At 41.3% G+C, this 15,423-nt stretch overlaps 1 protein-coding gene across 14 annotated transcripts in view; it reads left to right on the forward strand.

The window, feature by feature from the left end:
- The window catches only part of LOC122542067, a 44,355-nt gene extending 34,476 nt beyond the window's left edge, over nt 1-9,879 (forward strand). For 13 of the 14 annotated variants that reach the window (XM_043679375.1, XM_043679367.1, XM_043679366.1 and 10 more), the window contains 5 exons: nt 192-390; nt 1,331-1,504; nt 4,689-4,839; nt 6,015-6,110; nt 9,680-9,879. In XM_043679375.1, the coding sequence (XP_043535310.1) occupies nt 192-390; nt 1,331-1,504; nt 4,689-4,839; nt 6,015-6,110; nt 9,680-9,766 (707 nt within the window). In that variant the 3' untranslated portion in view covers nt 9,767-9,879. The remainder of the gene's footprint in view (nt 1-191; nt 391-1,330; nt 1,505-4,688; nt 4,840-6,014; nt 6,111-9,679) is intronic. The other variant, XM_043679377.1, reaches the window with a different exon arrangement.
- Nucleotides 9,880-15,423: the final 5,544 nt, after the last annotated feature.

Below are 15,423 nucleotides of genomic sequence, written 5' to 3' on the forward strand. Positions count from 1 at the left end.
GTGATCTCACAGCTTCATTTTCCAAACACTTCAGTGAAGTGGTTCACCTTGCTCCTGGTCGGCTTCAGCCTACTCCCAATCTGCTTCACACTCCTGTGCGGGGATTTGGGTGAGTGGCAGTGGCAATGAGAGTGAGCAGGTACACCTCTGATAATGCAGGCCATCTTCTTATTTTTGTCTGTTTAATACAGAATATTTTCAGAAGACGACAGCAGTAAAGACACAAGAGTGTCCACTTTGTGGTCAGTCTTTCCCCACTAATGAGATAATAGAACATGCAGCATTCTGCAATGGCCCTGGCTTCAGCAGGGTCCTGGAGCAAGAGATTCCCAACTACAGCAAGGCCCCAGAACGAGAAGGTGCCAGCGACACCATGGAACTGTTTTGGAGGTATGTTCAGTTAACTTGCCTCCAAATGGCTCAGCTGTCTTCTATCTGTAGGCTACAGATTCTTTTGTCAATTGATTTTGGTGTCTCTGACACTATTATCGCTGCACTGTTAATTCAGAAACCCCGCTAATGTTTTGGGGACCCAGGTTCAAATCCCACCATGGCAGGATTGAATTCAGTATGTAAATCTGGAGTTAAGAGTCTACTGATGTCCATGAAACCATTGCTGATGGTCAGAAACTCCCATCTGGGTTCTCTCCTGTTCTTCAGGGAAGGAAATCTGCCATCCTCACCTGGTCTGGCCTACACGTGACTCCAGACCCACAGCATTGTGGTTGACTCTCAACTGTCTCTGAAATAGCCTAGCAAGCCACTCAGTTCAAGGGAAGCTACGGATGGATAATGATTACAAGCCAGCAATGCCTATGTCACACAAGTGAATAAAAAAGAGATGGTCTCCAGGTGTTTGTCAGTGTTTACAGGGGATCCTGCAGAGGTGTTAGTCTACAAAGGGACACCGAGAGTGTGTCAGTATTTGTAACAGATTCTGGGAATGTTTCAATCTTTACAGGGCCAAGAAGCTGAATTGTTGGGAGGTTTCCCACTCAGTAATAATGCTGATACTTGCAGCATCATCACAGGCTTTCATTCCTCAGGCTAGCCAGGCTGTAAATGAGAACACTAATCTAACTGAACTGAAGGGTTTAATGCTAAAGGCCAGACCTAGTAAGAAATGGATTGAGGAAATTGAATGCATTTGATATCGCCCCTTACAGCAAGCAGCCCAAGCTGAATTTACAATGCACCAAGCAGCAGTTAGGTACTTGAATCAGTAGAATAGCACTGTGGCAACCTGTGAACTATACATAATTTAAAGTTAACAATTGGGCCTTGCTGCTGCTTCAGACCCTTGTCAATCCTGTTACTTTCTCATTTTCAGCTATGTCAATGGAAAGGAGCATGCAGTTCCCAGAGCAGCAGTTGGAGCTGAGGAAGCCAAGAGGGTTCTCAGCAGCAAAGAGGTGGAGGAAGACAGTGTGCTAGATTTGGAAAAAGTGCTACAATATTTGAAAAAGATGGAAGACGCTATATCACAGGATCCAGAATTCAAACAGTAAAGTTACAAGATGCTAATACTTTTTAAAGGTTGGACGTTCTGACCAGATTTTGGGTTCTGACGCAGTGTAATTCAGTTAGGAAGCTTCTTGACTGGCATTGGGGAAAAGTCAAGAAATTTAAAACTGCTCCAACAGATGCTACACCAGTTAGCCCAACATTCAGAGCAGTCCAGCAAAAGCTTTGTTTTAAACAGTCATTGACTGCTGAATAGGGGCATTTTAAAAACCCTCAGATCATGGCAGTTAAGATCTTGGTATGTTTGGTCAGCATGGACAAGTTGAAGGGAATGGTCAGTTTCCATGCTGTATTACACTTGAGTTTTACTCTTCAATTAATTCCAAGAACATCACCTAGAGGGAGCCAAACTCAAGGATACATCAATCCACTGAAACCAACTTGTCCTGTCCATCTAAAGGAATAAAACTAGTAAAGAGTTTAGGCCTGAGAAACTAAAATTGAACCTTTTTTGTCAAATTGTAATTTTTCCAAATGTTTATATGGGTTTGAGTGAACTTCCTCGGTAAATGTTCACCATCAAGAAGGGAATGAGAGTTGGGTTTATTGAGTGTTTGATTCATTAAATGAAATTAGATGATGTAATTTTGAGACAGATGCACAAATCTAATTATAATAATGAAAGTACGCACTCTGGGGGTAAAACAAAGACCATAAAATTGCTAGGCTGGGTAAATCCCAAACTAAAAAGATAGCTGCTTTTTTTCGAAAAGACAATCCAGAATTTAAGATTCGGTTCAAGGTATGGTTAGTAAATGTGCAGGTGGCATCAAAATTGGAGGTGTATTGAAGAGGGTTATCTCAGATCCAATGGGACCTTGATCAGATGGGCTGATGGGCCAAGGAGTGGCAGATAGAATTTAATTTAGATAAATGTGACGTGCTACACTTTGGAAAGGCAAATCAGGGCAGGACTTATACACTTAATTGTAAGGTCCTGGGGAGTGTGGCTGAACAAAGAGACCTTGTAGTGCAGGTTCATAGCTCCTTGAAAATGGAGTAGCAGGTAGAAAGGATAGTGAAGAAAGTATTTTATATTCTTGCTGTTTGAATTTATTCTTCAAACTAGACTTAGGAAAATGTTCTGGTCAATTTGCTCAGGCAGGGAAGATAAACTCTGAGATGGAAATGTGTTGCTGGAAAAGCGCAGCAGGTCAGGCAGCATCTAGGGAACAGGAGAATCGACGTTTCGGGCATTAGCCCTTCTTCCTTTCCTGAAGAAGGGCTAATGCCCGAAACGTCGATTCTCCTGTTCCCTAGATGCTGCCTGACCTGCTGCGTTTTTCCAGCAACACATTTCCATCTCAGATCTCCAGCATCTGCAGACCTCACTTTCTCCTCAAAGATAAACTCTGAGCCTAACATTCCTTTTATCTGATTGTGCTTTCATTTATCAGAGAAAGTAGCTTATGTGCAAGTGTGGCACGCAAATTCCCAGCATCATGTTTTTTCCAGGCATGTGTAATTCTTATCCGAAATTTCATATTGTCATGCAATGAGTTAGCCATCTTGTGTTTGAGAGCTTGCTTTGTCCCTTTTTTTAAAAGCCTGCTGTGCATTTTACTGAAAAGTAACTTTGAACCTAATTTTTCTCCATTAATCCCTTATATTTTGATCCTCAATCTATCACACAAGGGTGTTTTTTTTCCCTCTGCTCCATAAATTCATGACTCCCGCATGAAAGGTTTCTGACTCTTTTCAAACTTTCCTATCTGGGAATAATTTGGCTCAAATTGCTCCCAGTGCAAAGTTTCTGCATCTCAAACCTTCACAATGTCTGCTATCAAGGTATTCTGGACAGTCTTTTGGAGACACAATGAAACTAATCTCACACCCTATACATTAATTTCTTTCAGCTTTGGTCTGTATCAATGATCTCACACCCTGATCAATGAGAACAGAAGAGCTGTATGCCAGACTTAGTTTAGTTTAAAATGTCAACCAAAATTTTATTTTTAAATAATGAAAATAATTCATTAATAAGCAATTAATAACCGATATGTGTTTAAATCTTGCCTGAGATCACAGTTCTTTAGTACAAAGCTGTATCAATAAATTTTAATTGACAATAAATGGTAGATTTTTATGAGAATTTCTTAGTTTAAGGTTTTTATAAATTCACTTTTTTTTCTCCGTTTTCAAGCTGATTCCTTTAGCAAAATATGACTAAGACACTGTTTCACAACTGGGCAAGTTAATGGACAGTGGATTTTGCACATATTTAAGCACTCCAATATAAAAATGGGTCTTGCACACAGACTGAACTAAACCTCAGATCTGTTTCAGTTTGAGATGGTTTTCTCTAGCATTAAAGAATGAAACATGCAAAATTGCAGCAAGTTAGAATGGTACAGGAACTAAACACAGAGTTGATTTAAAATAAAACATACTGTGTGTTGTGATTGTAATGAAGATAGCCAGCATGGAAACAGACCCTTTGGTGCAACTTATCCACGCTGACCAGATATCCTCAGCTAATCTAGTCCCATTTGCCAGCATTTGGCCCATATCCCTCTTCAACTTTTCATATTCATATACCCATCCAGATGCCTTTTAAATATAGTTCTGGACTCCCCTATCCTGGCATGTCTTCACCCTATCATTGCTCATCATGACTTTATAAGGCTACTCCTCAGCCTCCGACGCACCAGGGAAAATAGCCCCAGCCTATTCAGCCTCTGCCTATAGCTCAATCTCTCCAACCCCAGCAATACCCAAGCAGATACTGCCTGGTGTTTGTCACACGCTGCTCTTGGTCTTCAATCCCATTCACTATAATCAAGTCCAACTACAGCATCTGGAAGTCATGCTGTGACACCAGAAATTTGTGAATATTTAGGTGTTCCTCACACATCCTTTACAAACATTTTAGTCAGTTGGTCCGTTTTTTTACTTTCAGTGGACTTCCCCCAAGGTTTTTCTGTGGGCTGCAGGAAATCAGGAGAACCCACACAGAAATTCAATCACTGTTTCAGTTCCAACTCTGTGGTTCAAACTTTGCAAATATGAAACCAGCTGTTGGTCCAGAATTTTAATCCTTCTCTCTAAATCTGCTACATGTTACCAAATAGAACAAGAAAACTTCACCGACGATCTCCAAGAGTGGAAGGTTGGTGTAGGTCATGTAGAGGCCACAAGTCTCATTGTTTCTGTTTGTGTTCCAGGGTGTTTGGGCCCCTCCTGAAGAGCTCCAAACCACTTTCCCTTCTACAGTCCTTATCAAACACCATCTTCAACCAAAAAGTTGCTACGGGAGCTAGGAAAGCTGCTCCTGTCTTTCTTTTCTTCCAGCTGGCAAAATTATTTCTGCCTGCAGTGAGTACTTATCATTCAGTCAGCTGAAACGCAGAAAGCAATCAACACTATGACACACAGTATTCCATATATTGTGTGTTCACTACTTATTGCCTAATAGGTGGACTCTGTAGCCTGGGGAATGGACCAATTCTGAACTGTGGTGATAATAAATTGGTACTGTAACAGGGTAGCATTTATGTACTATATGTCAGGAATGGATGAGAACTCGAGCTGGGTAATGGACTGGTTCTAAACCTGAGCATTGCAATGGGAAAATGTGATGAGACATTATAGAGAAAACTTTACTCTGTAGTTAAGCAGTGTTAAATGTCCCCCAAGGATGTATTATGATATCTGGAACCAATATGTATAAACAAGGAGAAGTGCATTGGGTTAGCAAGCCAAAGAGGGGCAAGAGAGTTTTTGATGAGCAGAAATTAATAGAGGTTGGAAGGCTGAGAATACCAACAGTCTTGGTGTTGGGGAGGGTAAGCAGTCAGATACTACATTTCAAATCAAATAGAACACTAAAGCATCAAGAGTCTGATTTAGCCTGACATGGTGTCCAGGTAGGTGAGTGTTCTTATTGACAGGGGATATGGAGTTCATGATGGCGGCCAACAAAAGTGAAAGAATTGTAGGTCATCAAAGTTTGGAGGTCAATCATGCATCCTGACAACAGACCAGTGAAGATATGTTGTCAGTATGTATTTGTAAAATGGTGATACACCTCCAGATGATGTCACGAAAGAATAGCATGTATCATGCTAATTGATGCTGGGATACCGAAAGATTTGGAGGAGGTATACAGATTTTTAAATGGTTATGGGGAATGGGCAGGTCAGTCATGATCATATTACTTGGCAGAGTAGGCTTGAGAGCTGAATTGCCTACTCCTGCCCCTGTCCTTATATCCTTTCTGGAGGAAGAAAGAATAATGATTAAGCAAAGATGTTCGGACAATCTAGAGGTAACTGAGTAGAAGACTAACCTTACAGAGGAAGCTCTGGTTTTGATGGTATGTGGAAACAGTTCTCCTCAGCAAGAGAGGCTCTGGAAAATAATTCCAGGGTTGGGAAAAGAGCAAAATGTCATTAATAACTCGGTTTCAGGCTGTGATCTGACTTGAGACATTTTTAGCAAAGCGCAGTAGTAGGCAACAGTGATTAATTTCTCTCTTTCTGTTTTTTAAGATTTTGGAGTCAGAAGCCTTTGCTGTTTTTAAGAAATGGGTTGAAGTATTTATTCTGGAGACTGTTGTTCCTTGGATCTCCCAAATGGGTGGCTGGGTAAGTAACTCTATTAGGGCATTGCTGGTGCTCAGACATTGATTTGAATTTAAGCAAAATCCGAAGTTATATAGACATGTGCTGCATGTTTACAGATAGGTCACCAGCTGTTACAAGTACATTGATCCTTCTCCTTTCCTGGAAGTGTTGCTCTTTGTTAGGTTATAATTCCTGCAGTTTCATATGTACTGCCTCTCGATGGGGTACAGAGCCATATGCATTGATATTCTTGAGTTATGTAAAGGTAACACAAAAAGAGATATGCATGGATTCTGTTTGTTTGAAGATGTCTGGTGGGTTTATTACAGCTGAACTAATATATACAGCATGGAGTAACCTCCAAACACAGTCTATGCCTGGACTATTACAGTGCAGACATCCTGTGAGCATGCATCAAATGCTAAGTACTTAGTTCATTTGCATATGGATCTGTTAAAGGACATCACTCCAAAGATCATAACATGACATTCCCTTTTTTCCCCAAAGATAGCTGTCATATGCTAATAAAAGCAGAAAACATTGGGTAGAAGCAATATTAGATAGGGAAGGTAAAATTTACAACTACAACATCTAAGCGTCTATATATTGTTGTTAGTTTGAAAACTTTTTCAGCTCTTGTTCTGAGAGTGTGGATTTCACCCTTGGCTGTCCTTGGTCTGCAGATGTACCAGTACATGGATAAAGTCATGGCAAATGTTTAAAGCTTTTTTTAAAGGGACACACAGCTCCCCAATTTACATGACTTTCAGACCCAGGTTGATAGAAAGCACCGACCAGGTTCTGTACCGAACAGAAATTATTATTAATGCCAAGTAACTAGGCAATAGTTACAGGTAAGCAGACATAAACCATTGGCAAGTAACACTACAGACTAAAACACTCATCCCCTTATAAACTTTCTTTACCCAAGCACATACATGTATACACAAACAAACAAATTGGGAAAAATCAATAACTGGGAAAGGTAGAAAAACTGGAGTTCAGTGTCTACTTACTGGTTCCAATGTTGAAATAATCCCCCTTTGGCTGACCAACCCCCTTATTCTTGTTTTTTTCTGGATGCCTCCACTGGTTTGTAAGAAATGCAGAATGGCTGATTCACTTGAAAAATGTCTGAATCATCAATTCAAAAGTCACAGCTCACAGCAAAGGCAACTGATTTTCTTCAAGTTTGACCTGAGTTTGCTTACTGCAGAGAAGCGAGAGTTCCTGCTGGGGAGAACAACAGCAAGCTCTGCTGTGCCTTTCTGTTTGTGTGTCTGTGTCTCGATGACTTGTTTCCATTCCCAACTGCTGTGCTAGCTAAGAACCAATCAGCTTCACTTGTAAGTAACTCCTTGAGTCCTGGTTGTCTGCAGATTACAGGATCTCAAAGCCACAAAACCGAGTTCACAAAAGGAATCAAATTCCTTGCTGTGAAACTGTGCAGCCACCCTGGTAAATACCTGTTTTTGAAAAACTGCTCTTTCTCAATGCAGTGCACAGTTTTTAAAGACTCAAAATTGAAATGATGTGGACCTTAACAATTTAAAAAACATTTTGCTGCTTGTTTTCTAGTAAAGTTTCACACTTATTCACATTATATTCCGTTTACTCCATTCTGGCTTTTCACTTAGCCTGTCCAAGTCTGCTGACATCTTCCTTGCATTTTACATTTCCACCTAGTTTTGTGCCATCAGTATATTTGGAAGTATTACACTCGGTCTTATTTATATACTATAGATTGTGAACAGCTGTCGACCTAGCACTGATCCGCTAGTAACAGCCTATCATCCCGAGATTGATCTGTTTGCTTCTAGTTTCTGCCACCTTACTGGTTACCAATTCTCAAACTGTATACCACATTCTGCCAGTCCTATGTGTTCTACCTTATTCATTACCCTGATGTGGAGGATCTTAGCAAAAGCCTTCTGAAAATCCAATACACCAAATATGCTACCAATAACATTACAAAATACTCCCACAATTTGTCAAATGCAGTTTCCTTTCATAAATCCAGCTTGATTCTGCCTAATTTTAACATTTTCTAAGTGCCCAGTTATCACATCATTTATAATAGAATGATATTTTCTCTACGACTGATGTCTAAGTAACTGGTCTGTACTTCTCTATTCTCCATACCTAAATAATTGGGTTACATTTGCTATCTTTCAATCTGCAGCAACCTATCCTGGACCTATAGGATTTTGAAAGAATTGTGCTAATGCGGCCACCTCTTACAACACAATGAAAATAAGCTGATCTAGTCCAGGGAATTTATCACCTTCCAATCAGTTAACTTCTTGAGAACTCTCTCTTTAATAGTGCTTATTTCTTTCAGTTCCTCAGTTTTACAAGTCCGTTGGTTGACCAGTATTTCTGGAATTCTGCATGGATATAGAGTTCAAATTGTGGCATTGTACAATGCTGCATGTACACACTAAGCCATCAGAATCCCTACAGTGTGGAAGCAGGCCTTTCAAGTATACACCGACCATCTGAAGAGCATCCCACCCAGATCCACCTCCTTACCCTGTCCCTATAACCCTGAATTTCCCATAGCTAACCTGCCTACCCTGGATATATGGGTAATTTAGCATCACCAATCCACCTAATCTGCACACCTTTGGACTATGGGAGGAAACCAGAGCAAACCCACACAGACACGGGGAGAATGTGCAAACTCCACAAAGAGAATCGCCCGAGGCTGAAATCGAACCTGGGTCCCCGGTGCTGTGAGGCAGCAGTGCTAACTACTGAGCCACCATGCAGTCCTGGATCTCACCTTTACTAATGCAGGAGTGGGGTGGTGGAGTGGGGCGCACGGCAAAGGCATTAGATTAGATTCCCTACAGTGTGGAAACAGGCCCTTCAGCCCAATAGGTCCGCACTGATCCTCCGAAGAATAACCCACCCCCCTGACTAATGCACCCAACAACTATGGACAATTTAGCATGGCCAATTCAACTAACCTGCATGTCTTTGGACTTTGGGAGGAAACCGGAGCACCTGGAGGAAACCCACGCAGACACAGGGAGAATGTGCAGACTCCACACAGACAGTCACCCAAGGCTGGAATTGAACCTGGGACCTTGTCGCTGTGAGGCAGCAGTGCTAGCCACTGTGCCACCCCAATAGCTTTAAATCTTGTGTATTTTCAATATACTGTTAAAGGAGCATTATGAATATACACTCCTTATTTTGAACATCTGAAATAATATGCAGCAGCCAGTTTACATTTGCAAAATATGTAAAGATGCCATAGTCCCAGAGGACCATAAGACTGCGCTCTCATGAGAGAGATGACTGGGGTATTTTAACCTGAGGATTATTAAGCCTCGGGCGAGGGAAGAAATTGGGAAGAAGATATTTTATACCTAACCATGTGCTGTCCCTGACCCGGGAAGATTTGATGTGAACCCTGTGGGTGAAGCTTTTCCCTGTATCTAACCCTGTGTTATTGCAGTGCTTGGAGTCTTTGGGGACATTGTAGATGGAATTTTACTTATAAATAACCCTCTGCTGGTCGTGTATTGAGAGTGATTGGTGCCGAAATGGGAGTAATTTATTTCATATGTTTCACTTTCCAGGGACCGATACTGTGTGCTTTTGCTACTCTTCTGGCGAGTGGACTGATAGTGGGTCTCAAGGTGCTGCTGATGTCGCCAACTAAATAAATAAATTAGGGCAAATGATGACTGATGTCCATATTCAGTACATCAGAAATGTGAAAATTTGATTGTGGTGGGAAACCGGTTGTAAGTTGAATATAAACGTCAAGATCCTGGCACGTATGACTTCGGTGGCAAATTGAGCTTTTATTTAAAAATAGAAAATGTTGAAGTCAGGTGATCACTAGAAATTTCTGGCAGCTACAAGAACAGGTCCTTCGACCCACAAAGTCTACCCTGATATGTGATACCTTTCTAAACTAAAAACCTTTTGCCTCTCCTTGGTCTGTATCCCTCTTTTCCCCCTCTATTCATTTATCTGTCAGGATGCCTCTTCAACATTGCTATTGTATCTGCCTCCACCACTTCCTCTGGCAGTGCATTTCACGCGCTGACCATTCTCTGTGTTTTAAACAAAAACTTGCCTCTCACAACCCATTTTAACCTTAAACCTATATCCCCCAGTAATTGACATTTCTAGTCTGGGAAACATATTCTGACTATCTATGCCTGTCATCATTTTGTAAACTTCTGTAAGGTTGCCCTCAACCCTTGGCGTTCAAGTGAAAACAAAGCAAGTTTCTTCATAGCTAATACCCTTCAAACTAGGCAACATCCTGGTAAATCGTTTCTGTACTCTGTCCAAAGTCTCTCAGTCTTCTTGTAGTGTGGCAACCAGAACTGTACACAAATGTGGCCTAACTAAAGATCTATACAGCTGCAACATCCCTTGCAAATTTTTATACCCTCTGTCCCATGTCATATTAACTTTCAGGGAACTGTGGACCTGTACACCTAGATCCCTCTGTACGTTAATGCTACTAAGTGTTCTGCCATTTGCTATATATTCACCCCCCCCATCGCCACCGCATTAAATCTTCCAAATTGAATCACCTCGCATTTGCTCAGATTAAACTCCATTTATCATTTCTCTGTCCAAGTCTCCTATCTATATCCAGCTGTATTCTCTGGCAATCCTCACTGTTCACAGCTCCCCCAATCTTTATGTCTTCTGCAAATTTATTAATCAAGTCACCTACATTCTCCTCCAGATCATTCATGAACAACAGGAGTCTCAGCACCGATCCTTGTGGAACATCACTGGGCTCAGATCTCCAGTCAGATAACACAAAGATAATACAAAGATTTCATACATGGCCCCAACAATTTCCTCACCTGCCTCTGTCCACATTCTTGGATAGATCCCATCAGATCTTGAGGACTTGTCCAACTTAATGCTTATTAAAACATCCATTACCTCTTTTGTTTTAAATTGGCATGCTCCAGAATATCAAAATATCTCTCCTGAGACTCACCGTCCACCATGTACTTTATCTTTGTGAATACAGATGTAAAGTATTTCTTAAGGACCTCAACCAGTTCCTCCAGCTCCAAGCAAAAATTACTTTCTTTGTCCTTGAATGGACCTACCCTTTGTCTAGCTAGTCTCTTGCTGTTTGTAGATGTATAAAACACCTAAGGATTTTCCTTAATCCTGTTTGCCAAAAACATTTCACGACCCCTTTTAGCCCTCCTAATTCCTTGTTTGAGTTCTTCCTTGCTATCTTTGCATTTTTTTGAAGGCTTTGTTTGTCTTCAGTTTCCTAAATCTTTACATATGCCTCCTTTTTCTTTTTGACTAAACTCAATTTCTCTTTTCATCCAAGGTTCCCAAACCTTGCCATCCTTATCCTTCATGTATTTAAGGTGAGGGTAAGAATTCAAAGGAGGTGTGAGGGACAAGTATTGTTACACAAACAGTGGTAGTAGACTGGAACGTGCTGCCAGGGCTGATACAATAGGGACATTTAAGGGACTTTTAGATAAACACATGAATATGGAAGGATATGGACCATGGGTAGGCAGAAGGGGTTAGTTTAATTTGGTGTCATGTTCGGCACAACATCGTGGCCGAAGGACCTGTTCCTGTACTGTATTGTTCTATGTTCATTTTCCCAGAAATGTGCTGGTCTTCAACTCTATTCAACAGACCTTTAAAAGATTCCCACATGCCTCAAAATTCTCCTGGACTAAAACTTCAATCACCTGGCTGGGCCTTTTTTTATGTTAGATTTACTACTGTATGGAAACAGGCCCTTTGGTCCAACCAGTCCACACTGACCCTCCGAAGAGTGACCCACCCAGACCCATTTCCCTCTGACTAATGCACCTAACTCTATGGGAAATTTAGCATGGCCAATTCATCTGACCTGGACTGTGGGAGGAAACCGGAGCACCCCCACGCAGACACAGGGAGAATGTGCAAACTCCACACAGACAGTCACCCGAGACTGGAATCGAACCTGGGTCCCTGGTGCTGTGCAGCAGCAGTGCTAGCCACTTTGAGCCACCGTGCCACCCCAGATCCTGCCTTCACTAATGGATGAGCACGGGGTGGGGAGGCACAGCTGCACATGTCACAGTGATCAATTATGCAACAGCATTAGCTTCCAAAGGCGTATTCCTGAATATCAGCTCTAGTATAGCCCCTTCCCTGGTTGGACTATTTACGTATTGTTTCAAAAAGGTTGCAATTTCATGACCATTGTTAGTTGCCCTGTTTTGAGCAGTTTGCTGTGGTTTTTCAGGAGACCATTAATTCACCCACATTGCTGTGGCCCTGGAGTTACATACAAACCAAACAGCATGTTGATGGTAGCTTTCTTCCCAAGAAGATTTTTATGGACTGGTTGTTTTTTTTTAATGACAGTTTGACCTTTCTTGAGATCAGGTTTTATACTTGCAGTTTTTTTTACTGAACTAATTTCAAGTTGTCGATTGGAAGATTGGAAGAGTGGATTCTGAACTCCTCGGGTCTGAATTACCCAGCCAGTAATTCTACTGTCCCTGTGCAATTTGTGATTGTGGTAACATTCACACTGGAAGGGACCGTCTGGATCTTGCCGATTGTGCCACAGTGACTGTCTTTATTACAACAAAACTTGAAATGGTTGAGAAATACTAGATGTTTTAGTGAGAATACCTTTTGTCTAAATCTTTATTCCGCAAGAAAATTTGACAATGGGAAAGAAGTATTTTCAAAAATCATACTGCTGCTGGGTGGGTGGTCCTTGAGGGATTGAATTAGTGTGGGTGACCACAGCACTGATGCCTATTGGGTGTGGCCTTGCCACTTACACACCTGCCTCGAATTTGTGGCCAACTCATTTATTTTATTTGTTCTTTGCATGTGACTTTCTTTAGCAAAGCCAGTGGTGTTGTCTGTATCTAATTTCCCTGAGACATTAATGATGAGTTAACTGCTATAGTCCATCTGATAAAGGTATGCCCACAGTGCTGTTAGCAAGAGAATTCCAGGATTTTCACCCAGTGCCAGTGAAGAAACACTGATGCCGTTCCAAGTCAGGATAGTGTGCAAAATTTATAACTGGGTTGATTCCATCATGCGTTTGTTCCTTTAAGCTTACCAAAGGACACTGTTGACTACAGTTTCAGAGACTTTAGCAGTCAACACTGTTGCCCCTAAAGTACAGTTACTTAAGGAGATTATGTAGAATGACATACCTTGAACAGAGATTAAGAAGGGAACTGACTTGCAAAATATTATCACTATCTTTATGTTAAAATAAATCCCATATATTGATTTTCAGACTGATGTATGATGGTTGATGCAGTAGGATGCAATGAGAACAGTATGGAGTTTCAGATATACAGATAGTCATTTGGTGGTATAGAATGTGAGTGTTGCTGAAAAAAGACACATTTTGTTAAAGCTTTTTGTCTTGTCTTCACCAGGACAATTTGCAAAAATACCAACATCCGAACTGCATGAAAGGAGAAACTGACTGGTTGTAGGCTGAACTCTGATTGGTAGACGTGTTGCCGTGGCAAATTAACCCAGTAATAGTGTTTACAGTTAACAGTCAAGCTTTGTTTAAATTAGGCGTGTTAACTCTGATTAGTCATGTCCTGTGTAGTCAAAAGAATATGTTCACACACTCACCTTTTCAACTCAACAAAATATGTGACAGCCTTTCTCTGATTCATTCTCCTGGCAATGCCTTTTTCAAGAATATTCTGTTTCCTTGGATAAACTACAACAAATATTGAGACTGGTTGCTTCCAATCACCTTGTAAAGCAAAATTAGCACTTCTTTCCCCGATGAGACAATTCCTTAAACCACCCTTTCCTGCCTCTTTCACATGCCCCTGACAATGGGGCCAGGATGTCATGGACACCTTTATCATTATGATTGAGATCATCCCTTCCACTTCTATGTCTTCTTTTATTCCATTGTGCCAAATTTCCCTTAAACGCTCCCCACTGCCAGCCTGCACTCCGGTTTTCCTCGAGATTGTATTCCAATTCCTGCGAATCATCTTGTGCATGAGACCCAGGTCATGCTTCTTGTTCCTCCTCCAACCATACCTTTTCATTGTTTGGTTTCCCTCCCTGGGTTTTATGTTATCTGATAGTGTTAACAATTTCTCAGCTGGTACCTACCAACCCATCCCACATTTCTAATCTACTTTCATCACCCCTCTTCAAACAAATCTACTCTTCACCTATTTCTACTTGCAAGCTACTGCCCACGTCCATTCCCCATTTCATGCTGCTTCCTAAATCTTGTATTTCCATTAATGTATTTGTTGACTCTGTTCAAGTTTTCACCCTTGCCACAGAGATCTTATCAGAATCACAAACTACATCCCACATGACCATGATAAGGAAAGGCCATCCCTCCTTAACTTGACTAGAGCCTTTAAGATGGTCGATCACATCACCCTCTTTCAATACCTTTCCACCATCATCCAGCTGAGTGAGATTTCACTGCCATGTTTCCATTCTTAGCTATCTAATAATAGCGAGCATCATCTGGACGTTCTTCCCTTGCTGCTTGTGCAGACCTCTGCTCAAGGATTATCTTCGGCCCTGCCCATTTCTCATCTACCTGTTGCCTCTCAGCAGCATTATCTAAAAGAAACCTTAGTCTCGATGTGTGTGCTGACCCATACTGCCTCTGCCTCGAACTCACCTCCACCCTTCTTGATTCTTGATCTTCAGTTGTCACACTGCTTCTCTGGCATCCAGTGCTGATCAGCAATAACTTCTTTAAGTTAAGTATTGAGCAATTATCTGCAGTCCTCACCACAAACTCTGCTCCCAACTCTGTCCCTCTCCCTGGCAACTGCCTCAGGCTGAAACAGACCATTTGTAATCCTCATGTCATATTTGATCCCATGATGAGCTTCCATATTTTCACTCCATCACTAATATGACAATGCTATGGCTTTAAGAGGTGCATTTTGTCCTTTTATTTAAATGAAGAAAGATTTAGACAGGAGCAAGGATCGGTCTGCTCAGAGCCAATAAAGTGAACAGTTTCTGAGACCTTTGGGGGGGGGTGGGTTTAAATTGGAACAATAGAAGCAGCCTGGGGTCAAGCTTCCATAGAACTAGGAAATGTAGATTTAGTTATTCAGCAACAGCTGCTGAGGTCTTGAAGCTGGGTTTGGAAGCTACACAATATCTCCCCCTGCTACTCCCTCTCTCCGGTTTCTCTTCATGTTTTTCCTTCTGAACTGGCGATTTGCATGTGAGACAATCTATTTTACAGAATTTGTCTTTGCCAAGGGTGTGTTTATATGAAGTTATTATGTTGGAACAGTTGCTGTTTAGTGATTAAATAATCTATTATTTT

This window comes from Chiloscyllium plagiosum, chromosome 39, assembly GCF_004010195.1.
Source record: "Chiloscyllium plagiosum isolate BGI_BamShark_2017 chromosome 39, ASM401019v2, whole genome shotgun sequence".
Taxonomy (NCBI): domain Eukaryota; kingdom Metazoa; phylum Chordata; class Chondrichthyes; order Orectolobiformes; family Hemiscylliidae; genus Chiloscyllium; species Chiloscyllium plagiosum.